Here is a 27,631-nt window from a genome sequence, read left to right as displayed (position 1 = left end):
AGAGAATGTGCTAAAAAAATTCAAGACCTCACAGAACTAAAATCCAAAAACAAGACAGAAAATAAGAGATTTGCCATTTTCTATATATAAAGGTTACAGTAAAGAGGCAAATATGAATTTGTGATCGGTAACTGAAAACATTACAAATGAGGGGAAAAAGTAATCAATGTATTTGGTCAATCTGTGAAACATTTTCCTGGAGATATAATTCTAAGATATATGGTTATAACAGAAATTGATATAGACTGATTATTGTTGTTTTGTCTGGTCATAATTCAATTCTACATGCAAACACAGTGGGATGTTGGACACAACGGAGTTTCGGAGCACATTTTCTGACACCAACGAGCCTCATCTTGTAGACTGGGATCTTTTGCTGTACATTGTTTGCCGTTTACTGGTCGGGGTGCCACCGTGCCTGCACATCCACCTGCTCCATCACCAACATTATTTGAGTTATTGGCTTTGGTTGTGGCAGCTGGTTGGGCGGTTGGTGCAGGTTGTCCATTACTAACAATTTCTATGTCAGCACAGTTGACGAAACATTCCTGTTTTTCTGCACATCCCTTACAGCCTACACCAGTAACAGGATCTCTACCCCAATTATTTCCTGAAAAGATAGCAAACCAATTCAAAATCCCAAATTAAAATAACACTCGTTATTCAGTTTAACAGCACTCAAACCTTCTTACGTTTTTAATTCAAATTATACATGTACGATAGCTTTCAGTGTCAAAGTTAAACTTGTCTATTTCATAAAAAAGATCTTAGGTTAAAAGACTAAAAAAGAACTTGGCAAAAAAACTGTGCCACCTCTACCTCATTTCGTGATTGCAAATAGCTAAAGATATCATTGGGTACAGCAATATAAGTTTTGGTTCCCGTCCTTGCATCAAATATATGCCAATGGACGGTAAGCAAAAAAATAAAAAAAATAAAAAAAATGTGAATACAAATGGGGAACGAAAGCAATAGTGTGTTAACTGTTATTTTGACTGATATGTGTGATATCAATAATCTATTTTTACCGATAACACATGTTATCAAGGATATTAACTGTAATTTTGACTGATATGTGTGATATATCAATGATCTATTTCTACTGATAACATATGTCAAGGATATTACCTGTAATTTTGACTGATATGTGTGATATCATATCAGATTATTACATGGCATTTTTCATATCGCATGTATTATCAGCCCTAGGTTCAATATCAGCCCAAGAGCCGCATGGCTCGAGGGCTGATATTGACCGAGGGCTGATAATACATGCGATATGAAAAATGACATGTTATGATCTTTTTATCATATGCTTCAACAGTAAAGAAAAATAACAGATTCATATAATGATCCTTTTAGAAAAGAAGTTCAAAGAGTGAAAAGTTCAGGGTCGACGTCGGACCCAAATTTTGGTACATTCGATATGAGTCTTTCTAACATATGCCTCAACAGAGAAAAAAAACCATTTTAACATGGACGAATCGATAAAAAAAATAATTCAACAATATACATAATGAACATTGTTTGGAAAAGTCAACCTTTTTTAAAATAACTTTCTAAATTATGTTTGAAACTTTTAAAAAATGCATTTATTAAATATTTTTTTTTTTTTTTTTTTTTTTTATATTATTTTACACAATATATTTTCCAGTATCCAAATAATTGTTTTGTACACTACTTTGTAATGTTTTTCACTGAAAACGTAGTATTGAGGTGTATTTTCCGGAGTTTGCCGAGTATCACCGGAATGCCATGTGATAACGTTACGGAAAGGCATGTGATAACAATCGAAGCATGTGATAAACTTTTCATATCAGCCCGCTAAGCACTAATTGGAAAAAATATGAAATATACGTTAATTTAATGCTATTATCATACGGTAAAATTCATATGTTATTTAGTCTAAGTATATGATAATAACTGTTATTTTGACTGATATGTGTGATATCAATGATCTATTTTTACTGATATCATATGTCATCAAGGATATTAACTGTTATTTTGACTGATATGTGTGATATCAATGATCTATTTTTACTGATATCATATGTCATCAAGGATATTAACTGTTATTTTGACTGATATGTGTGATATCATTGATCTATTTCTACTGATAAAACATGCCATCAAGGATATTACCTGTAATTTTGACTGATATGTGTGATATCAATGATCTATTTTTACTGATATCATATGTCATCAAGGATATTAACTGTTATTTTGACTGTGTGGGATATCAATGATCTATTTTTACTGATGACATATGTCACCAAGGATACTAACTGTTATTTTGACAGACGTGTGTGCTATTCATGATCTATTTTGTTTTTATCGATCTCCTATGTCATCGAAGATAACTGTTAATTTGACAGATGTGTGTTATATCCATGATCACTTTGTTACTGATCATACGTGTCATCGCATCGTTGCTAGCCAAGGGTTACGATCCACTTCCCTCCTCTCCACAGGAGGGAAGTGGATCGTAACCCTTGGCTAGCGAAAATGGTGTCATCGAGGATAACTGTTATTTGTAAATACCTCCTTTCCAGTACCATCTTAGTACACATTGTGTACAGTGCACATTGGCTGGTAGATGTAGTTTGAGAGTTTTTAGGGTGACGTGACCAGGGAGGTCCCATTCTAATCCAGTGAACCCATTGTCTGGGTCTGTGATGGTAAGAGGATGTTTTGACAGACATTCTTCTGTTATTTTCTTGGTGAAGTCGTTGTTTACACACAGACTGAAGTTAAAGAATCCAAGATGGTTGGCAGTGATTTTGACTGTGACATCGATAGTCTGACCTTGATTGTAAGTTGCCGTGACAGCACCAGTAGCAAATTTACCACCAGCCATGTTATTTTGAACTCCACCATAAGCATCGCCACAGACACCACATACACCTCCACTGCGATCCCATTGGTGCTAAATAAACAAAAGTTTAAGGTCATCATTTATTTCGAAGATAAATATATAAATCATCACTTTTTGATTAGATTAAGTTAACAAGAACATGATTTATCTGTATCAAGTGTAACCAACACTTCGTATACATATCTCGGAAAATGCAGGATATCAGGTAGAGGGGTATATACCTATTTTTGTTCAGATAAGGGTGAAGGTTTGGTACCATTTAAACGTTTAAAACCCGCTGCAATTATTTGCACCTGTCCTAAGTCAGCAATCTGATGTTCAGTAGTTGTCGTTTATTGATGTAGTTCATAAGTGTTTCTCTTTACTAGTTTTTGTAATATAGATAAGACCGTTGGTTTTCCCGTTTGTATGGTTTTACAATCGTAAATTTTGGGGCCCTTTATAGCTTGCTGTTCGGTGTGAGCTAAGGCTCCGTGTAAAAGACCATACTTTGACCTATAATGGTTTACTTTTATAAATTGTGACTTGGATGAAGAGTTGTCTCATTGGCACTCATACACATCTTCTTATATCTATCTATGTTCAAAACCAGAACTTCCTGTTTTGGACAAACTTTCCGCATGGATAATACTTTCCTTAAAAGTATTAAGGACGATGACTATGAGGGTTTATAGGTTTATAGGCAATGCTTACGGCTAACAAACTACTTTACCATCTGGTGATGGAATTGATCAACCAGTAAACAAAATACACATACATGTACTTGAAAACTGCACACAAAGATAGTAAATTTAAGTGATATTTGTCATTCAGGGGCGTAGCCAGGTATTCAGTGAACTGTAGGCACCAATCGGCAAGGGGTCTGGGGGCCGCTAAAGGCCCCCAGCAGGTCCAGGGCAGAGCCCTGGTAGGTTGTTCATGGGGCAAAGCCCCCCGACGGAAAACGGTTTTCAGTGTTTTAGCAGCAAAATTTTATGTACAAAAATATTTTTACTGGTTATTTAATCATGATAATTATAATATACATGATGAAAAGTTCGAAGAATCAAGGATTTGTATAGTAACTATACAAATCCTTGGAAGAATTATGAATAATTTACCATAACATCTGACTGGTGAATTAAATAACGCAGTACACTCGGAAATATATTAAAAAATATTTACAATATGGATTGCCCAGCGTAGATCAGCGTATATTTTTAGTTGAGCAGTACACCCTGTTTGGTATTGTTATATCTATTCCGTTCTGACTGATATACACGTTTAACTTAATTAATAGTACATATTGACAATCCTTCATTTAAAAACAATTAGGCACGTAAACACTGATATAACTATACACATAGTATTGCAACACCTTGATTTTTAAAAACTTGAAAAATCAGTCTCTTATTTTGGATGGAATATGATAAAATATTTGTAAAATAATATTGAAACGTAGTTAATGACAACATTGGCTTTAAAGCGAACAAAAAATGTATGAAAAAAAAAGTTTTATCTAACCAAAATTTTTATAACAAGATGAAGTGTTTTTTGTACAAAAAAAAAATGCATTTTACAACTTTTACTGTAGTCGAACTTTACAATGTCAGACATTTCAAAATTATTCTTTAGATGATTGTTCACATCATGGTTGTTCGTTATACGCCAAAGAATTAGTACTTTGTGAACAGCCTCCATTCAAACGGATAACCGCATCTTAACGTCTTCTGATTCCTGCCAAAAGTCGACTAATTTGTTGCGAAGCTAGCAGCAACCATTCTTGACGAAAGGTGTTGTTTATTTCATGACTTGCATTGTTTGAACTGGGGTGTCCTTTCATGCTTTTTACGCCCAATAGTGTCCCATATATGCTCGATATGGTTCGAATTTTGGCTACGATTGGGCCAAGGAAGATAAACCAAATTCCATTGGAACAATGGATCTTCCTCCACGACGCTAATTTTCAATTTTGGCGAGCTCTGCACTATATTGGATACGGGCATCTGTGTGTCTGTTCGTAGGCAAAGGTCCCCGAAATGGTATTATCGCACGATAACCAGTAGCGATGAGCCGATCTCGAACAGTTCTTGTTTAAAGGCTTCTGTATATATGGTCATGATTCTCTTTTTAGGATTGTATTGTTTGCAATGGGTTTCCTTCTGACCAACCTTCACTATGCTTTATTTTCCCTAGCAGATGTTATAGGGGGTCTTCTTGACCTCGGAAGGTCTTTAACATCGTTTCTTGCCTGATTTTTATTCTCAAAACGACTTATAGTGGAATGATGATGACCAACAATATGTGCAATTATCACAGCGACATACCTGCTTCACTCATGCTGGATATCTGCCATCTTGCTGCAGTTATGAGTTGTGGATGACCAATTGCAAGGTGTCAATAACATAAATTTATAAACTTGGTTATTTTAAGTGTTGAAAACAATGAGGATAAAACATCTGTTTTAGTGTTTACGAGTACAGTAGCTGCATGTGCAGATAAGAACTGATAGAGTCAATATTTATTGATTAAACTCGGGTAATATTTAAATAATGTTTAAATAGTTCTATTTCAACAAATTATTTAACAAAAAAATAAAAAGTGTTTTTTTAATTTGAATTTCAATTTGGTGTTGCAATACTTTTTTCCATGTGTATATATAATAAAACTATCCTTTTGGCTAGACATCAACCATAAACCTTTCAGTAGATCAACTACGAACTCCTCAAAGAGTGGCATTCTCTCTACAACTAGGCATCGGGTTTAATGTCCCCATTTTGACCAGACGTGACTGCGTATTTATACATCCTGCACAACCAAACGGACGACCAACATTGGCAAGGGTTTTATTGTAGGTCGGGTGAAGACAAAGTGGAAAGCTAGTTGAAAACTAACAACAACTAACTAAAAAAATCATGTGTCTAAGTTAAGGTTCATTCAAGTTTTTGTTGATAGAAGTGAAATGATCAGAACCAAAGTTCTAGCTTTTAGTTTCTATATAAGGTTAAATCATATAAAACATTCAATTTATCCAACATTCCATTCACTAAGGACGAGAGACTAGTGTACACATGACATTCGATAATTAAAGAGTTTTGACAACTTCACTGGCGTTTATCTACAGATAACGTTGTTTATTATTTAAAAAAAAAATAAAAAAATAAAAAAAAAATGTTTATGAAAAATTTATGTGTAGGCACGTGCCTAAAATGCCTAACGGCAGCTACGCCCTTGTCATTTACGCATGATTATGTATTAAGATCTATTAAAAGGAAGTTCGTTAATCAGTTTCAAAATAACAAGCTTTTAATAACACTAGAAAATGTTGACAGGGGACAAGGAACCAAATAGGCAAAAAAAATTATACAGGTCAATGTTCTTGTTTTCGATATATTAGCCATTGAAAATTTGGCGGGAAAATGTTTTCTTTTGATTTTTCATAGCTTTATTATTGACAAGTTTTAAAAGTTCTTAAAAACTATTTAAACAATTAAAAACAAAGATTCAATAAAACTTTTACAGATGGCTTATAATTATACATATAAAAGATGTATAAAATGAGAAATGGGGGTCAATGGCAAATTTTTTAAGGCATTCAAATGGTTCCGAAAATGATTAATCTGACAAAAATCCCAAATTATAACAAGCGAACATCCTTAAAAGATGCGCCAGTCTAACCCCAAGTGTGACTGGGGAAACTAAATATGGTCACTTGGTCTTCTCCCGACCGGCAATAAAACGCTTGTCAACGCGTCTGTTTGGCTGTGAGGGATGTATCAAGTTTGCAGCCACGTCCGATCAGAATGGGGATGTTACATCGGATGCTTCGTGAAAAGAGAATGCCACGTTCTTTGCACGTTAAGAACCCTTGCAACAACTCTTTGAAGGATCCGTAGATGGACTGTTACAAGGTAAATTTTTTGTCCCTATCCAATATACCCTCCTCATAAGTTTCCTGTGGCAATCCAATATCCCCGACCATCATCCCGGATGGTCTCTTACAAAACCTATCTATTGTATTTATTGTTTAAAAACTTGTTCCAGTCCTGAACATGCATGGAATATTTGCCACTGGACGTTAAGCAACCAACAATCAATCAATTAAGATGCATCAGGTGACAATTTTAGGCGGATTTTAGCCATCGAGTTTTTTCATACAATGATGAATGCGCTGTGAACTGCCCGCGTATTAATTATGACCATTAATTAAACTGACGATTGCTGTCCCCTGGCTTGGTACCTATGCTCAAGGGACAGAAAAGGCTAAAAGCCCATATCGATCAGAATTGATACATATTTATCAGTCTAGCGTATTCATGAGTAAGCAAAGAACCGGAACTTGATTATTATTTTCCTTTCTGAAGCATTTTTTCTAAGCCTCAACTTAACACATGTCATTCTAGCTGAAAACCACAGGCACTTGTCTCAGAAAAAATAATCCTAGTATATATACCTTAATATAACACAGGCACTTGTCTCAGAAAAAAAAATTCCTAGTATATACTTTAATATAACGTATATAGGGGAAATAAATTCTGAGACGAGTGCCTGTGTGTTATATAAAGGTATATAGGGGAAATAAATTCTAAGACGAGTGCCTGTGCTGAAAACAGCATTTTGTAAACTTTATAGTAATTTTTTTTTTAAAAAGAACTAAAATAGAAATGTTCAAGTGAATTACAAAAATAAACCAAAACAAAACACATTTTAGTCATTTGGTAAATAAACGATGATACTGATTGCCAAATGCATACTAGTCGAACAACTTTAACAATACTAGTATTTCAAGGAGCCTACTATGCAAGTTGTTAGGTATTTCAATACAGATTGTGTTTTTTGGACAATATCTGCGGAATTGTATACGGAAACTGGTAAACATAAATGTTTCATCCAGCTCAAAGTCAGAAATTTTGAAATTTAAATCTTGAATTTTTGACTTTTAACATAGTTAACCTTTTCGAATACTTAAATTTAGATTTTTTAAAAATATCTCAAATTTTAACGTTTAGAATATCGCTGAAAGTTTGCCTTTAAATAAAAAATTCACTTAATAAATATAGATAAATCGAAGAATTAGTTTAGTGTTACGGAAGAAAAAACACTTTGAAATTGATGCAATCTCATGATAAATGTGTTAACAATATATAGGTAAAAGTCTGGAATATTTGTAGGCCCAAAGAGCGACTACTGTTCTCAAACAAAATAAAAAGCTATCTTTTAACGGATGAAAAGATATAAATGTTAGTTTAAGTGACCTTTAATTCGTAGTATGAAGTTGAGGAAATTTATTCGATCATTTGAAAAAAAAAATGGTTGGTAGAAATTTATCCCCCAAAAAAACAAACAATAGCCGTCAAAACCAGTGGTGATGTCGATGTGGTACTTCATGAATTCTCAAATTTTGGCAGTGATGCACCTTGTTGATTCACTTAAGAATTTTATTATTATCATACCGACCTTGTTACTGTAAAGAGTATCATCAAACCCGTTCTCGTTTTTATATAGATTAGACATTTGAATTCCTGTTTGAATGGTTTTACACAAGCGATTTGTTGGTCCCTTTATAGCTTGCTGTTCGGTGTGAGCCAAGGCTCTACTTAGACCTTTAATGGTAATCATGACTTGAATGGAGAGTTGTCGCATTGGCACTCATACCACATCTTCCTTTATCAAAAGCTGAATATATTATTATGTCTTCAGTATTCATACTTATAGTTGGACCAAATTTAAATCTAATGCATAGAAAGTGTTTCCTCACCATATTAAAAGAATTAGTATGACCTCTCAGAAGAAAAATATTTTAAGACGAGGTGCTAAATGAAATAACGGCATCGGTGCAAGGTTAGTGGTGGAAACTGTTAAAAATCACAGTAAAGAAATAAACCAAAAAGGTGAAAACAGATTCTTTGACCTAAGACAATGCATGATGTGTACATTGTCTCCGGCCCTTTTCACTTTTCTCATGAATGACCTCGGCAGTATGCTTAAAACTATACCCACAGCTATGGTAAATTGTCACCTATTTGCTGACAGCGTAAGTATGAAAAAAACCCTGATTTGTTGGTTAAATATAGTTTCTTTTGCATAACCAAAACAAATCCAATGTAAAAAAATAGACAATACTATTATGAAAAGTGTACTACCCATGTGAATTTCTTTTTCGCATAACGAATAAATGAAAAAAACTCACCGATATCCCTCCACAATTCATTCCTTGGGGTGTGGAGTATCCAGCTGCATAAGCCCTGTAAGGAGGGTCCATTAGAAAAGCATGTCCATGTATGGACACAACCTTTACAATCAGCAAAAAAAATACAGCTTTCATCTCGGTTTAAAAAAAAACTATGAACTAAACTTTATAAAAATTTGCAATTTCATGGTATCCTTGTGATAATGTTCCAATTTGGTGGATGTTTTGCGTGTTTTGTAGCACTATACAATGCTTTATTATTCTATTAAAGTGAAATACAATATCTCTTTGTTGGATAAAACGTTTTTTATCAAAAATTCTTTATATTATTTAATATATATATATATAGTATATCGTTGTAATATTATATTTAAACAAAATTCACACTTTTCACTATCGGTCACGAATTGGGGTTCAAATTATTTCACCCATATAAAACGAGAAAATATATAAACCGTGAGACTGAACAATGTTTGAAAAGTCTTGATCATCAACTATCCGATTTCGGTTTAATAAATCCTACATAGCTGAATTCAGCATGCAACATCATGCAAAACTTTTGTGAAATACGTCATGTACAGTTGACGAAATTTTAAACACCAGATATACAATCGGATTGATCGTTTATGATGCCAACGATGCAAGATTCCAAAATGAAATCTTCAATGTTTGCAAAGTTCTTAAACAAGAGCTATTGATTGTATACCTACATGTACCTTTACCTACCCTCTTCACTCCTGGTGGAGCATAATGTCGCCACAAGATTTCGCCAATCAGTTCTGTCTTTAACCTTTGTTTCGGTTTCTCACCGGGTCATGTTTAGCTCCTTCCGTTCTGCTTAAATCGTTCGACGGAAGGTGGTTTTGGGTCTTCCTCTTGGTCTTTTTCCCTGGGGTGTTTATCTTAAAGCTATCCTGGTTATATTGGAAACAGACATCCTGAGAACATGCCCCAGCCATCTGAGGCGCCACTGTTGTATTTCTTTCTTGGCACATGTAGACTTAGTCATTTCAAGGAGATGTTCATTTGAAATACGGATTGGCCAGAAGATTTTGCATATTCGCCTCAGACAATTGTGGTGGAAACTTGAGAGCAATCACATACCTGTTTACGTTACTCTCCAGTATTCACTGTCACGCAGACGGACAGCTTTAACATTACTAGTATATACCCTGATCTTTGTTTTCCTGTTGTATTGTTTGGACTTCCAAAAGGTCGTAGTCTTTGAAATGCAGATCTTTTTTTATAGTTCGTTCTTATGTTGTACTGTTATACCACTGTCCCAGGTTAGGGGGAGGGTTGGGATCCCGCTAACATGTTTAACCCCGCCACATTATTAATGTATGTGCCTGTCCCAAGTCAGGAGCCTGTAATTCAGTGGTTGTCGTTTGTTTTTATGTTACATATTTGTTTTTCGTCCATTTATTTACATAAATAATGCCGTTAGTTTTCTCGTTTGAATTGTTTTACATTGTCTTATCGGGGCCTATTATAGCTGACTATGCGGTATGGGCTTTGCTCATTGTTGAAGGCCGTACGGTGACCTATAGTTGTTAATGTCTGTGGTCTTTTGTGGATAGTTGTCTCATTGGCAATCATACCACATCTTCTTTTTTATATCTTGCCTAGGCTAGTCTACTTTTAATGTCTTTTTGTATTGGATCTTCTGTACTATTGTATTTATGTATAGAAGAAAATGTAACTAGGAGACTTTAAAAAGACTGTGTCGCTTACCTTGGTATATGTGCATATAAAAAAGCAGAGGCACTTGTCTCAGAATTTTTTTTCTTATATACCTTAATATTAAGGTACATAGCACATTTTTTTCTGAGACGAAAAAAAGGACACTCTCCAACATTGTAGACGAGAATAGACTTCATGACAAAAATCTCCAGTTTGTTGATCTCGTACCTGTCTAAAAATCACAGTTTTCATGATAACAGGCAAAAAAATGGAGAACAAATAAATGATAAAAAAAAATGTCATTTATAAGCAATAACTCCTATAAGAATGTGTCTAATAGTTTTGATGTATATAGACAATTGGTTCAGCTAATTATTCTGAACAATTTGGCTCCTTTCAAATTTTCTCTATTTTATTATAATTACATTAAATGTATGTTTCACTATAATATGTTATTCTGATTGGCTAACTGTACATAACGTGTTATTCCTTAAGCAGTTGTATCACACAATAAAACTTTTCATTCATGATGACACGAGGTCCCACAATAAAGTGCACAGGTAAATGAAATAAAAACTTGATAAAAGGCGTGTTTTCATGATCATATAGGTAAAAATGTAATTATAAGTATTGAATGCCTTTTTTTGTAACTTTATAGGGTTGTAAAAGCGTTGACTGTGCGCACATTTTTAGTATGAAGCGCTTCCGCGCTTCATACAAAATGTACTTCGGTCAACGCTTTTACAACCCAATAAATTTACAAAAAGAGCATTCAATTCTTAAATAAAGGTTAAAAAAATAATAAACTAAACTTGCATTTTATCCCTTTGTTCTATTTTTAGACCATGTCGGCCATGTTGGTCAGTTGGCGGGGTCATGAGACACATTAAAACTATATAACCTTATGATGATTGTGGTAAACTTTGATTAAATAAGATTTTTGTAGAAGACAGTACACGAAACATTTTTTTTTTAAATTGACTATAAAGGCAATAACTCCTTAAGGGGTAAATTGACCATTTTGGTCATGTTGATTAATTTGTAGATCTTACTTTGTTGTACATTATTGCTGTTTTCAGTTTATATCTATCTGTTATAATATTCAAAATAATAACCAAATACTGCATAATTTTCTTAAAATTATCAATTCAAGGACAGTAACCCATCAACGGGTTGTCTGATTCGTCTGGAAATTCAGGACAGATAGATCTTGACCTGATAAACATCAGATTTGCTCTAAATGCTAAATTGTTTAATCTTTATATATATATATATAAGCCAAAACCTACGTTTTACCCCCTATGTTCTATTTTTAGCCATGGCAGCCATCTTGTCATCGGAAACATTTTTTTTATATCTTGATAACCCAATGATGATGATTGACAGAGGCGGATTTAGAGGGGGGGCCGGGGCCCCCCTTTTTTGGAAAAAAATTGGTTGCTTATATAGGGAATCACTGAAGCATGACTGGAGCGGGCCCCCTCTTAGGTCAGTCAGTGGGCCCCCACTTATGAAAATTTCTGGATCCGCCACTGATTGTGGCCAAGCTTGGTTAACTTTCAGTGGCGGATCCAGGGGGGGGGGGGTTCCGGGGGTGCGCACCCCCCCTTTATTTTTGCCGATCAATGCATTTGTATCGGGACATATGTTTTGCAACCCCCCCCCCCCCTTTGCCCTGGGTTAGCACGTTAGCACCCCCCCCCCCCCTTTCGAAAATTCCTACATCCGCCCCTGACTTTGGCCTAGTAGTTTCAGAGTAGAAGAATTTTGTAAAAGTTAACGACGACGACGGACGACGGACGCCAAATGATGAGAAAAGCATGTGGGTCAGGTAAGGCAAGGTGATAAAAAGGAAATAAAAAAGAAACAATAAACAGTGAGTTATACTAAAACCGGGACTCACTATTAAAGGTGGACTCTACAAAACAATGCATGCGATATAGAAAAAAAATCATAATTTTTTCGACTATTCATGTATTATTCTACATACGAAATGTATGACAGATACAGTAACAATACTAGTATTTCAGACTCTGCACGTTGTATACACTTTTGACACTCAATATCTGTATAACAACAATGGATAATTTAACTGCTTGGATAACTGCCGGTCCGTAACAAATGAAATCCAGGTGTTTTTTTATTTAAATTATAGTATCTTAATAAAAGGAATTTAAAATCCAAATGTTTTTTTCTCCAAAGCACACAATGCACACAACTTTTCATAAATAGCGCACACTTAACACTGTGTATTGTACTTATCAGCAATTCATTTTCGTTTCCTTAACTTTGATAAACTAGCGAAGTTTTAATCACACACACACGCTGGCACCCTATATACACAAAACATGGCCGCATTGCCAATAGGTTTGACATATTGGGATGTAGGACGGTTGGTGACAATTGTATGCCTGCCGCTGTTACTTTCGTGTTGCTACGTAACAACTTTTCTCGTCTGTCTGTCTGTTATTTATGTTGCATTCTACCTGTACAGAAAATCTACAATAAAACGGATACCTGTATCTGGTCAAGGAGTCCTTATTACTGGATGTGATACCGGTAAGTATATTCAGTCGTTTTTTATCGTTTTCATTTTGTGTATATCCTTCAATATAAAAATAAAAAGGTGTGGTATGATGATTGTCAATGAGACAACTATCCACGGCACCAATGTTACAATGAAGTGGATGTTAGCAATAATAAGCAACCGTACGGCCCTCAGCTTACATTTTGTTAGTAGGCCAGCCATACTAGTCCAAAATACTGTTAAACATATATTTAAATAAATGATGCGGTAGTCCTGCAACTGTCAACAACATAAAAAGTGATGAACGCTTAGACTCTTATTAGGCAATCCTCATCAACTAGCACAATTAAAATCATAATTGCAAATTCGATTTCTGCCATTTTGGGTAGGTGCACTCGATTTTCCGTTATGTTGTTGTCCAACAAAGGATTTTCCTGGCGAAATATCTGACAACTCTTTATCTATATGAGACCAACAGTGCTCCTTAAAATTGGTAAAATAAGCGTACGTGAAAAAACTTGTATAGCGGTGCTTCCCCTGACCTCACAGATTATGTAAGTTACAATTGTTCGCTATGCGAGTACTTCTTTTACTAGTAGTTCATATTGGTAAAGCGGTGGCCAACTGTTCCAGGAATCCGGTTTCGAACACTGTCTGACTTTTACATTTAGTCAAATTTGCAGAAATCATACTCTTTTGATACTTTTGGTGACCAACTGTTAAAAAACCCACTGCAAAGACAATATGAAAAACATATCATAGAAAGAGTTTGATGTTGTATTCTGCAGTGTTATCGCATTGTTACCCTACGTGTCAAGTCGTCCTTTTTTCTTAGGCTTCAAAATTTCATCTTTTGTATGGGAAGGGCAATTTTTATTGAAATAATTTGTTTCATTCATAATTTCTTGAACGAAATCGTTAATGTAAAACATAATGTTAAGACAAATTGTTAGACGAGTACTAAGAGCCAAATGATAATATGTATTTGATAGTTAGTTGTGTTCTCTAGGATTCGGACACGAATTTTCCAAAAGATTGGACAGCTTGGGATTTACAGTTTTCGCTGGTTGTTTATCGGATCAAAGTGATGGAGCTAAAAACCTCAAAACAAGTAAAACAGGTCGACTACACGTCCTTGGTCTCAATATAACAAAGGATGATGAGGTGCTTAAAGCAGTAACATACGTGACTAAAATCCACGAAAAAACAGGGTGTGGTAAGTCCATGATGTCTTTATTAATGTTTTGTATACTATTCTAAATGCATGCGGGATGGATGCGTATGAGATTGTCCATAATAAAATTGAGAATAGAAATGGGGAATATGCCAAAGAGACAACAAGCCGACCAAAGAGCAGATATATAAGCCGAAGTCCACAATGGACTTTCAACGCAGCGAGAAAATTCCGCACCCGGAGGCAGGTCCCTAATGAAAAAAGATGTGCTCTAGTTCAGTGAAAATAGACGTCATACTAAAAACCAAAACGTATAAATTAACTAAAATAAAAAAACATATACAAGACTTAACAAAGGACAGAGGCTGCTGACTTGAAATCTCACCCCCCCTTCTAAATACCTTTAGCCAATGTAGAATAAACAAACACACAGAAATACGCACAGTAAAACTCAGTTTAAAAGAATAGAAGTTGCTTTTCGTTTTGCTGTTCTTCCTCATAATACTTTTCCAATTCATTTTGACATTCTTGCATAAGATGGCTTTCATCGAACCGTTGTTTCTATAGTCTTAAGCAAATCATAATGCTTTCCTCGAACCCTTATTTTTGCAGGTCATTACCAAATTATAAAATTGACGGTTTTATTTCTTTTTTAATATTTGTGTTAACAAATAGAGATCAAATACTATGAATTAAATTCTCTAAAGAGAAGAAAAGCTGAATTTTCAAATTAAATCATGGATCGGTCAATTTTGTTAAATAGTTTATGTTGTAATGTGTTTACCGTTTTTCAAATATCATCGTTATTATTAATATAACCCTTGTAGTTTATAGATAGCATCTTTATTATCGAAAACAGATCTTATTTTGATGTTTAAAGTTCTATAAATAACTTAAAAATACAATGATAGTCTTTCATTTTGTATTCCCACAAAAAATAAAGCGGTTATGCGTGAGGTGTTATTTATGTAAAAGTTAACAATCATAGGGTTTCAAATAACTGTCCTCGCTTTACACTGAAATAATGCTCCCAATTTGATGTCGAACTTTTTATAATTAAAATATCAATTTGTGCTGATAAGTCTTTATATTTTATATATTGAAATGCAGACAAGAATATCGATAAATCGAATGACCAGTACACATTTCAGTTATCATAAAAAAAACCCAACAGTGAATGATTTGTTTTTGCATTTTTGCTAGTCAAGTATAAAATTAGAAGATGTGGTATGGTATCCAATGAGACAACTCTCAACCAGAGTTCTTTTCCCCAACGTATTGCTCATATTAAGCAGTATAGATGCGGGTCCAGGAAAATGAAAAAAGAGGCTCCACAATTAGTCACTGTTTGGAGTAAAACATGAAAAGGACTCTGCCTTGACCATATACGTAAAGTACCACAAAGGGCACCTTGTCCCACCCTTCTCAAGCCGCCTATGCCTTACTCCTGTAAAATATATTTGTAGGATTATGGGCGTTGGTGAATAATGCTGGATTAAACATGCTAGGGGATATAGAGCTGTGTACCATGGAAATGTTTTACAAAATATCGGAGGTAAACATGTATGGAATGGTCAGAGTCACCAAAGCATTTCTACCATTGATCCGCAAAAGTAAAGGTAACACCATAAATCAATCATTTAACAGTAATTCAGAAACTTGAATGTTTACTGTATATATATGCTTGCACTAAAAACAGTAATTCTCAATAAAGATGGTTTAAATATGCATGCGTGAATCAAAAACAAATATTTATACACGAAAAAAAAATATGAATTAAGACAACAATATTCTTATAACTATCGTCACCAGGATCAATCCAAATATCTTGCCTCTTGTAAAATACAATACGTATTTCGAAAAAAAATGTTAGATTCAAACAAGAAAAATACCAAAAACTGACATTATCAAGATGCTGGCTTTCTTGGGGAAAATATATAAGTTTCGTTTGGATGATGCTTTTTTTCAAACAATCGACATTCCCATGGGAACACACTGTGCTCCTTTTCTTGCCGACTCGTTTGTGCTCCTTTTCTTGCAAACTCGTTTTTTTTCATATGAAGACTACTTAATTCAGGAGCTTCCTATAAGAATAATAGACAGGACCTAGCCTTAATATCTAAGTGTAACTTCACGTTCCGCTATATAGATTATGTCCTGTCACTAAAACAATTCAAGGTTTGGTTAATATGTTGAACGCATCTATCTCATCGACATGGAGATAAAGAATACAAGACATACATTTAAGTCTGCCTCATATGTTGACTTACATCTAAATATTGACAATGATGGTTGGTTGAGAACAAAACTTGGCGACTTAAGATATGATGTCAGGTTCCCAACTGTGAACTTGCCATTTCTATGTAGCAGCATTTTATCAGCGCCCGCATATGGAGTATATATCTTTCATTTTATACGATATTCCAGATCTTGCATTTCCTGTCATGTTTTCTTTGATAGAGGGTTGTTGTGTGACGGAAGCTATAAAACCAAGAGTTCCAAGTGGTGAAGTTGATATAACATTATTGCTTCGAACGAAATGTTTATGGACGCCGTCACGAGTTGTTTGACCGTAATGGAATATCTGTTTCACAGATGACGACGGATATAATCCAATTGTCGTACCAACAATCCAGTCCTTATTTCCTCGAATGTGACCTACCGAATTAGACTTATTATCGGGATTTTACTTGCATGCGCAACACGACGGGCGTCAAATGTGGAACAGGATCTGCTTATCTTTTATAGCACCTCGTATAACCCCTATTTTTTTAAAGGGGTTCGTGTTGTTCTTGCTTTAGTTATAAGTGTTGTTCTTTGTAATGTTTATTTTTGAATGTTTGTGTAGATTATACCGGTAAGTTGTAACAGTCTCGTTTATCCTTTGTCATGAAAAAATATGTTTCTATTTAGAATTTTAATTAATTAATTAATTTGTTAATGCATGTCTTATGGTAAGTTAAGAGTAAGACTGTTGTACCAGTATCCCTATTATTGAAATGTTACCTATTTTGTCTGTTCATTTTGTTTTGTTCACACATTGCTGTCAATACAATGAAATTGTATGCGACTGTCATACAAATGAGAGGTTTAGTTAGATGCTAAACCAGGTTTAAACCATCATTTTCCACATGAGGAAAATCCCATTCTCAGTCAGGGATATCACAGTTGTCACAGTTTCCATTCGTTTGATGTGTTTGATCTTTTGATTTTGCCATTTGATAAAGAACTTTACGATTTGAAATTTTGTTGGAGTTCGGTCTTTTTGTTAAAATCGTACTGGTTTTGGGATTAAAAAACGTTCCTTCCAAGTGGACTGAATCGTTTCCTATTTACTAGTATATGGTTGTTATAAAGAATTTTAAATTCACAAAACATATTTCAAAGTTCAGAGAGTTGAACCTCATAGCCTTCTTCTAAAATGAGAGAGGATATGGACGAAACTTTATAAATCAGGAGACCCAAAAAAAAAAAATACAACACCATGGCCAAGAATAAATTAAAAAAAAAAAAGACAAACAATAGTAACAAAAAACTTCACAGAATACTGAAACTGGACAACACAGATCCAACCAATACTTGGGATAAACTTGGGTGTTCCGGAAGGGGAAATGAGAAAGAGGGCACCAATATCTACTGCATGTAATCGAGACGCGTACTCTGTAAATTGTCTACACTTATGTAATGGGGTCTATCCCAAAAACATATTGAAATGGAACTTATACATGTATAAGAAAATTTGAACTCTGCATAGGCTTTGTCGGCATATATGACGATGATACTCGGCAATTACTACCCGTGAAGCCAGAATAAACCCCTAAAGGTTTGATCTATGGACATATTGATAAAAAGTTTCCCATTAAAGTGGTTCAAACTGTTAACACAGACATTAAACCCATTTTTGTTTTCTAAATCGTTTATTAAGACTACAGCGTGTTCCAAAAGGGAGGAAATTGAAAACAAAAGGATATTCTAGCTGAAAAGTCGCGAAAATAAACTGACAGTGTCATGGCATAAAACAAGGGACGACCAACAAACAGCATTAAAAAAAAAACATAAAAAATAAAAAAAAATAAAGACTGAACATATGAACCCCATCAAGAACATGGGGTGAAATAAAGTGCTCCGGAAGGGTAAGCAGATCCTACTCCACATGCGACACCCGTCGTGTTACTTCTAAAAAGTTTAATCAAGGGATTATGCATCACACAATAGCAGATTGACTGTTAAAGTCTATTTTTGGTAACATCCCTTTGGCGTGGCTTGGTACTTATACATCTTACCACTGTGTTGTTGTGCTATGGTCATATGTTATATTGTTGTCGTTTGTTTTGCTTATTAGTTTTACCTATGTATGCCATTTTGTTTTCTTTGTTGACACAATTTGTTTGTTTTTATGATGATTATGATTATAACACATTGTTCAGTAATGGTTAATAATGTTCAAAGACAAAAAATAAAAGCCTATAATATATACTAAGTTGCTGTGCAAAGAGAGGTAACTAACGTTTTCCAACTCTTTAAATTTTATCTCACTCACTTTAAATCTTTTAGGCAGGAAAAAAATCTTTTTATTTTAGAAAGGAGTAGGTCCGGTAAGGGACGATTTTGGCCCCAAATTTCAGTTTCATTTAACGAGATATTTAGGACAATTTTCAGTAAACACTTGAGTGTCTATTTCAATTGATTCGATTAGTTTATGTAAAAGATTTTAACTGATTCAGTCATTAAAAACGCTCCGATTGAAGCTTAAAAATGAAAAATCTATCAAATATATGCCAAAAAACGTCACTTTTCAGATGGTTTTTGTCAAATATGAAAGTGGCCGCATCCGTGTTCATCCCCAACCTTTATATATGTTATGTATTATCATCAAATACAACATACATTTCAATATTATGAATGAACACGAATGCGGCCACTTTCATTTAAGACGGAAACCGTCTAAAATTTAACTAAAATGCTATAATTGTGAAGATTTCAGTAATTTTGTATGACTTTATGATGCTAGTACACGATATATGTGCATTGTATTGTCAAAAACGGCACATAGTTATGTAGCAGACGCATTTTACTTTCCAAAAAATAGCTAAAAGATTACATTTTCACAATTTTGCAAAACTGCTTAATAATGGGGCCAAAAAGTGGTCTTACTGAACCTACTCCTTTAATTGTTTCCTTGTCTTTTTAACGACGAACCATCAGTTTTTCCTTATCTTCTCAAAGTTCATTTATTACCTGTTTTGGAAAAATTACTTAAAACACATACCTTAACAAACGAAATTTATGAGGACTACTATGGAATATCTGTGTCACAGATGACCACGGATATGTTCTAATTCTCGTTACAATCACGTCATCTTTTTCTCGATTGTGACTCCGCCGAATGAGACTGGTCGCCTTATATGTTCTTACCATGAGTTACACATTGGTCGCTGCTATTGGAGTAATATTTGCCTACCCTTCCAGATCATGAGATCAAGTTTTATGGGGTTCGTGTTGCTCAGTCTTTAATTTTCTATGTAGTGTTTTGTGAAATTGTTATTGTTTTCGTCGCCTATTGTTTTTATGCCATCGCCATTAAGGGTTACCCTTGTCCGTTCTTACCTCCGTCCCAAAATTGGTGTTCGTTTTCTAATTTTAGTTTACCTTAAGCAAATGTTATGAGACATAATAATTATTAAGATTAAGTTCGAATTTAGTGGCGTTCTTGAGTTATGCTCCTTTATAAAGTTGTATGAAAGCGGAAGGCATCATCCGTGTCCCATGGACACATTCTCCATTTATTTATGTTTATTTTGTGTTTGCAATGCATGGTGCTTTTCTCGACTTGTGTGTTTTCTGTGTCCCGTGATATCACCTCTTTTTTTTACAAATCGATACGATATCAAAACATCATAAAAGTATGAATGCTTGCTACACGTTGTTAGATTTATGTCTCATACCATATTTTTCACTTTATTTCAAAATTATTTAGGGAATGATGTCGGATAAAGAGTCCCAAAAGTTGATTAGTTTTAAATTCATTATGTTAATAATCAACATCTCGCATTCAATGCCATTAGGCACCCGGAGAGAGGAAATCCCAAGTCTTAAGACTGTGATATAGTTTTTTCGTAGTATATAAGTAAACTTTGGGAAAACTTGATTATGGTATTCTTTGATATTTGTTGCAGGTCGCATTCTAAACACCACTAGTGTAAAAGGTAGACTCTGCTTGCCAAAAAATGCTGCCTATGTTATTACTAAATTTGGCGGGGAAGCATTTTCAGACGTTCTACGTTTAGAAATGCTGAAGTTTGGAGTACGGGTAATCGTTATAGAACCTGGGAATTTTGGCGGAGCCACAGGCATGCTAAACGAACAATCTGTAAGTATTAACGTTATTATGTATCGTGTATCTTTAATTTGAATTGCTCTTCAGTACTTGCATGCAATGGTGTAAAGCGATGTATAAAGGAATGTAGGTGATGTGGTTAAAAATATGAACAGACTAAGTAAAATGAAAAGAGACAATTGAGCAAACTTCATGAAAAAAAAAGCAAAAACAGTGCCATCTGTACAAGATGTGCCCATAGTATGACCACAGATGCGAACGATTGCCCGTCAAGACAAATGCATTTATAATTCTCACCAAACTAACTACAAATAGAGTCGTCCACTTGCACTCGAAAGCGGGAACACTTCCAAGAAACCCAATGTGCGTTTAACACAACTGCAAGACAAAAATCGAAGCGAGTATTATCTTTAATTAAGGATACGTTTCATAACAGACTATATATAACTATCCTTTCACTTCTATAGTGATGTAACTCGATACTAAAGAATGAACTTGAACGACTAGCGTCTTGTTAGAGACGAGCATGCTTACCGATATCAAAACCAAGCAAATGTAATGCACATCTGACAGTCTGTGACTGCGCAGCACAAACAACCAAATTTAAATACATAACATATTTTCAAATCGTCAGTGGCCCAATTTGTTCTCTTCCTGCATATGCATAAAATAATTGCTACTGAACGTTAAACAAGTAACATCAGTCAATCAATCAAGCAACCAACACATTCAATCGGTATAAATTAATTGCCGGTGAAATGCGAACTTGTTTTGATGGCCAAGTTGAGGTTGTTTGTAAATGTATTTTATTATTGCAGCTTAAAGCTATTAAAAGAGATTTCGACACCATGGCAGATAAAGTTTCTCCAGAGGTACAAGACGTTTACAATGCTAAACAATATTTAGAAGATTTATACAAGGCCGTATGTGGTAGCAGTAACAGTACGTATCCTGGACTAAAACCAGTTATTGACGCTATGGAGGATGCTGTTGTCAGCACTCACCCTAAATATAGATATCTTATTGGTGGAAGCAACTCCTTCTACGATGTGTATTGCGTATGTATTTCTTTTTATAATTTAAACATACCTTTGCGATGGGTAATAAAGTCTGCAATACGTCTATGAACATCTGTATGTTTTTTGTGAATTATATCAATATTTTATTCCGATTGTCCAGCTTACTCCCTTGTTGTTATGCAAACGTTTCACTATATAAATGTTCTTCACAGACTGAAGATTTTTCTTAAATTCTTAAATATGATATGCAGTACAGCCACCGATAATATCTAGGCAGGTATGATTTTATATCAACATATTGGGATAAAAAGTCGGATGTTTTCAAAAGTCGAATAGACACCGAGAAAAATCATGATGAAAAACGAAGAACAAAAACAAAAAACTGCCCACAAATCACTACATACAAAAACATAAGATGTTGTAACACGAACCTAAACAAACACCACGGGTAAAGTGTGCTCCGGAAAGGTAAGCAGACGAACCTAAACAAACACCACGGGTAAAGTGTGCTCCGGAAAGGTAAGCAGACGAACCTAAACAAAAACCACGGGTAAAGTGTGCTCCGGAAAGGTAAGCAGACGAACCTAAACAAAAACCACGGGTAAAGTGTGCTCCGGAAAGGTAAGCAGATCCTGCTCTATCTTGAAGTGACATCCCTTGTGCTTTCTTTTAGTAACTTCAATCAGTATTTCCTGTTCCGATTTTTATTACCTGTTTCCAGTGCGCATTATTCAGCTTGTCGGAAAAAATAAAGGGTAATTGCAAAGATTATCAAAAGGCAAGTTAAACACTAACACATATCAATTTAACTGACCGAGTAACTGCTAGTAGTCCTTTGTTAATTTATGTATTATTGTCATTTTGTTTAGTTTCTTTTCTATTCTGACATAGGACTCGGACTTCTCTTAAACTGAGTTTTACTGTGCGTATTGTTGTAGTGTTTGCTTTTTCTACATTAACTACAGGTATAGGGGGAGGGTTGAGATCTCAAAAAAACATGTTTAACTCCGCCGCATTTTTGCGCCTGTCCCAAGTCAGGAGCCTCTGGCCTTTGTTAGTTGTGTATGATTTTTAATTTTAGTTTCTTGTGTATAATTCGGAGTTTGGTATGACGACCATTGCCACTGAACCAGTGTACTTATTTGTTTTGAGGCCAGCTGAAGGACTCCTCCGGGTGCGGGAGTTTCTCACTGCGTTGAAGACCCATTGGTGGCCTTCGGCTGTTGTCTGCTCTAGGGTCGGGTTGTTGTCTCTTTGACACATTCCCCATTTCCATTCTCAAATGTATTGTAATACGATATTTGAGCACAGGCTTAGTGAATGGACCACATAACTATCTTTTGTCTTTATTTTCAGAATCTTGCACGATTAACACCATACTTACCTGAATCTTGGATGGACTATTTGGTTGATAGAACATTTGCCAGCGGAAAACAGTAGAACGCAAGAACGTAAAAGAACTCAACATAGGGCCTTGCAATACCAAGTTGACACATTTCTTTTCTTTTAGAACTGTTTATGTTGAGAGTGCAGCTCTTATAAAATATATATGTGTCTAAAATGTTCACAAAACATGAATCTAGAAGATAATTATACTCGGTAATACTTGTTATTATATATCATACAAATAATTGTCAGGAATGATTCCAAGTCCCGCGTCTACCATAGCCGGGTCTATAATATCAAGGTTTGTAAATATGTCGGGAAGTAAAATGTCCGGTAATGACCCCAAAAGGGTTCATGGCCAGTAATTGTTTGAATGTATGAAATATTTCATTTATCAATTGATCAGAGCATAATTAAGAGTTGCGTATCTTTTATTCCAAATTTAAAAGGAAAATCTTTAAGATGAAAACCTAACATTGCTGCCCCTTGGTAGGAGCTGAACAGCCGGCCTGAAAATGTTTCGAAATCCCGAGTCAGTGTTGTGGATAACTGCAGTATATACAATGCATTTTTTGTATATAGAAAAACAATCCTTAAGACATGTATTTCTTAAATAGTTGTCCTGAATATTCCCAAGTGTGCACCATCGACTTTACAAAACAATCTGTTTCTCCGGGCACTCCAGCTTCCTCCACCAATAAAAACTGGCCGCCACGAAATAGCCCATAAGCTATGCCTAAAAGTGTTAAAACACCAAAAATCAAACTTACACAGTACCATTGCAAATAATCATTTTACATTATTCAATATATGACATATATAGGTATCGGAAGATGTGGTATGGGTGCCAATGAGACAATTCTCCATCCAAATAACAATTTATAAAAGTAAACCATTGTAGGTCATAGTATACTTGGCACAGAAATATAAAATATTTGCAAAAAAAATAAATAAGACACAATTAGCACAACACACGAGTGATGTAACTTGGAGTTTGCTGTTGTGGAAGGGAACGCCTTATACAGAGTAGATTTAGACAAATCAGTTAGTTCTACGAACTTTGGGGCTTTTTATCAATGGTACCAATATGCTTTGTTAATTTACTGTGATTACTTAGGGTGACACTAAGATTTATCAGTATATCTTTAAACGAGAGGCACAATCCACCAGGAATTCTTCTGTTGGTAAAGTATAAAAAAGAAGATGTGGTATGATTGCCAATGAGACAACTGTCCACAAGAGACCAAAATGACACAGACATTAACAACTATAGGTAATCATACGGCCTTCAACAATGAGCAAAGCCCATACCGCATAGTCAGCTAAAAAGTAGTTCATTTCTTTTTTTCTGGGTCTAACTTGACGGCCATGTATTTGCCAAGTTTGCATTATTTTGAAAATCAATATTAACCATGTTTTGTAGACTTTAATAATCAAAGACCTCTCTGTCACGGACGTGTAATGTTATCGGTAATGTAATTGATATAGATCAAGAAAAGTAGAGGGCCCATGATAGATCCTTTATGCAACCAATGTGTTCCTGCTTTAATCTTTCATTTAAAGGAAGTTGTATTGCAACTTGTTGATGTCTTTACGATGCATAGCTTTGTGTCCACGATATATTGGAGATTACCCTAGATTCCTTATATTTCAAGTTTTATCAAAAGATCCTTTCTAAACGGGATTCATGAATCATCAACCATTTAACGTTATTCTCTCTTGATTTTAAATCTTTGGAACTTAATTTACAGTACTACGAACGTCACGATTATTTTGACAATATGATATAAGATCATATAAGATCTTATTTGATCAATAATAATGTTGCTCATTAGGTGAAATGATATTACCAATAGTTATTTTAATAGACATATGTTTTATTTAAAGTATTTGTAAATAAAGAAAACTATTCGTGATTTTGTCGGATTAGCATTCCCATTGAAAGCAACAATTGGAATGAAGATTATATCAAATGAACACGATCCACACGAACATTTTAAGGGTTAAATGTCATTTTCCGATACCTTATGCTGAATAATTCAACTTGAGTTTGCTGTAAAGGTTTTGCCGGGTAGTTTTACTTTTAAGACTTTGAAGATAACTCTTACAACGACTTCCAAACGGATACCGTTTGTCTAATTTTGAAGTCCGATTTCAATGAAATTTAAATATGAATCCTTTTTAATAATAATTCTTATAATAATTCTTTTTTATTTGCAAAACAGACAAAAACCAATTTAGGTTATGGCAAATACAAAACAAACATGATCAAACGTAATGAAAACTCGACAATATTATAATAGATATATGATAAAAACAGTTATTGTTCTCCTTTCCTCAGATAATTAGCGTGTAATTACTGAAAAAGCTTTATCTATAAACAATACAATGTGTTTTCTACTCATACTTTTTAGATTGTATACGTTCTTAGTGCTATATATATATAAAGATATATGAAGATGTGGTATGAGTGCCAATGTAACAACTCTCTATCCAGATATATTTTGCCATACCTATATATAAATGTTTTGACCAGAAATTCAAGTTTGCCTTTAAATTGACTCTTATCTTTGAAAATATGATTCAAACAAATGTTCAAACTTTTTCCGAGAAACTGCAAATATTTCAGTATCTATAGTGTCAATTTCATTCAAATCGGACAGAGATAAAACAAAAATTAATGTGTGTTTTTATAATTTATATACCATATGTATCTTTCTACCTGTTTTAAAAACAGTTTTGACCTCTGACGGTACATGTGCTCGTACATGTGTTACCTGATTTTCAGGTTCATTTTTCTCTCACACCTCCCTAGGTATTTTTTTTCTCAACGAGGCTAGAATTGACTCAATTTGTACGATGAATCCTCGAATAGACAGTGAGGATCATCTTTTTCAGACAAAATTGACTTTTTAATATAAACTTCATCACGTTAGTAGTATATAGATTTTCATGAAACAGCTGATAAAACATATAGCAGTCAATATTGTATATTCATAGATCCGGTTTGTCATCAGATCGTTTATATGGTCACTTTGAACGAATTTGAAATGGCCAAATAAATGTTCTTTTATATTTATTTCATGTTTTCAATCTGAAATTGTTCTCAGTACTATAACTATTAATCCTCTTAATTTAATGACAAACGTCTTGTCTATAGTTTCTGACTTTATTTACTCTATTTACTATTTAGTCATTTTTCGACACGATTTAAATTTTAATTGTACATGTGACTATTAATTTATCGTGTATAGTATATTTTGAAAGTTTTGATGAATGAATTACGGTACACCTAATTTCATGCACCGATAAATCTACACAATACCAATATGTTTCAGCCAATGAATAGCCACGGCTAGACTGGGTAGATCAATTTCTATAAAAAGAACATTTATAAAGGGTATTGTCATTCCATTTCTGGCTTAAAAATTGTGTCTGTCTACTCTTGCATGACATTGTTTCACGTGGGTGCGGTCGCAAGTGATACCATTCTTACCAAGTTTTCGAGTTTTAATTGAAACTACTAAGAACTTTGCATCTGTGCAGCTGCAGAGCTCTTGGACTAGTGTGAAATAACCGGTTTTCGTTTTGATTGTTTTTGTTTGGAGTTTAAATAATGGAAATTGTGTCTTGATTTTAAATTAATTAGGTTTTTTTTTTTAATTTCGTACACAAACAATGACAAATATGATGTCTTGGATCTCATTACTGTGTGTATCTATTGTTCTAGTCAACTGTCAGGTAAGTTTCTCTAAAACATCAATTCATTTCCTTGTTAAAGGTCAACTCATTCATTAATTATACAAAGATTTTTATTGATCATATACATATTATGTTTAAGTTGTTTACCATTTCTACAAGAAAAAGAGTTTGAAATACTAGTAACAGGTGGCAGGTCCAACGCCCTCTTCTTGGTCAGAACATTAAAACTTCAGTGATCATTACCAATACCTTTCACATTCTGGCTTTAACACCCATCTGTAACTTCCAAATGCAAACATTCAGCTGAACGTTCAGATAAGGAATATTGTTCTCAAGATGTGTATATTTCATAACACATGATTGTAAAATAAAACGAAAAGGTAGGCCGATTATCAGTTGCCGTTTTGTGCATGTTGTACAGCATTTACCCCATAAAAAGGGATAGGGCCTACCTGTTGATTAAGGCTTGTGATTTCGTCCACCTGCACTATTGGACATAACAATGAATAACGGACTTAGTACGACGACTGGCACATAATTTTTTTTTTAATCCTAGGTCCTATAATTAAATGGGCATTAGTATGAAACATTTTAGGCTAGACCAGTACTTTCAGCAGGTGTATTTACATAATTAACCAAAAGAAATAAATTGCATTGAGGTTTAAAAGCATTGTAGACTATGTATAAATTATGTCAAATAATGACAGTGATGAAATATATGCCTTTGCATTCATTAAAATTTGTCATTTTAATTATGAC

General features: G+C 34.4%; 3 protein-coding genes across 5 annotated transcripts in view; 2 read left to right on the top strand and 1 right to left on the bottom strand.

Annotated features, from left to right (window-relative positions):
* Positions 1-143: 143 nt before the first annotated feature.
* LOC143045787 (uncharacterized) lies at positions 144-9,203 on the bottom strand. Its single transcript, XM_076218540.1, has 3 exons — positions 9,045-9,203; positions 2,542-2,926; positions 144-610 (listed from the first exon to the last, which is right to left on the bottom strand). Exons 1-3 carry the CDS (start codon positions 9,177-9,179, stop codon positions 282-284), a joined length of 849 nt encoding a protein of 282 aa, XP_076074655.1. The 5' UTR covers positions 9,180-9,203; the 3' UTR covers positions 144-281.
* Positions 9,204-13,009: 3,806 nt separating this feature from the next.
* LOC143045786 (D-beta-hydroxybutyrate dehydrogenase, mitochondrial-like) lies at positions 13,010-23,387 on the top strand. Its single transcript, XM_076218538.1, has 6 exons — positions 13,010-13,286; positions 14,264-14,470; positions 15,895-16,047; positions 20,605-20,798; positions 21,584-21,823; positions 23,141-23,387. The coding sequence occupies exons 1-6, from the start codon at positions 13,076-13,078 to the stop codon at positions 23,222-23,224; spliced, it is 1,089 nt and encodes a 362-aa protein (XP_076074653.1). The 5' UTR covers positions 13,010-13,075; the 3' UTR covers positions 23,225-23,387.
* Positions 23,388-26,591: 3,204 nt separating this feature from the next.
* The window catches only part of LOC143045784 (uncharacterized), a 104,872-nt gene continuing 103,832 nt past the window's right edge, over positions 26,592-27,631 (top strand). For all 3 annotated transcript variants that reach the window (XM_076218536.1, XM_076218537.1, XM_076218535.1), the window contains exon 1: positions 26,592-26,911. In XM_076218536.1, the coding sequence (XP_076074651.1) occupies positions 26,849-26,911 (63 nt within the window). In that variant the 5' untranslated portion in view covers positions 26,592-26,848. The remainder of the gene's footprint in view (positions 26,912-27,631) is intronic.

The sequence above is a fragment of the Mytilus galloprovincialis genome, chromosome 9, assembly GCF_965363235.1.
Source record: "Mytilus galloprovincialis chromosome 9, xbMytGall1.hap1.1, whole genome shotgun sequence".
NCBI classification, from domain to species: Eukaryota; Metazoa; Mollusca; class Bivalvia; order Mytilida; family Mytilidae; genus Mytilus; species Mytilus galloprovincialis.
Note: the sequence above shows the minus strand (reverse complement) of the source record. Positions and strands in the feature narration are given on the sequence as shown.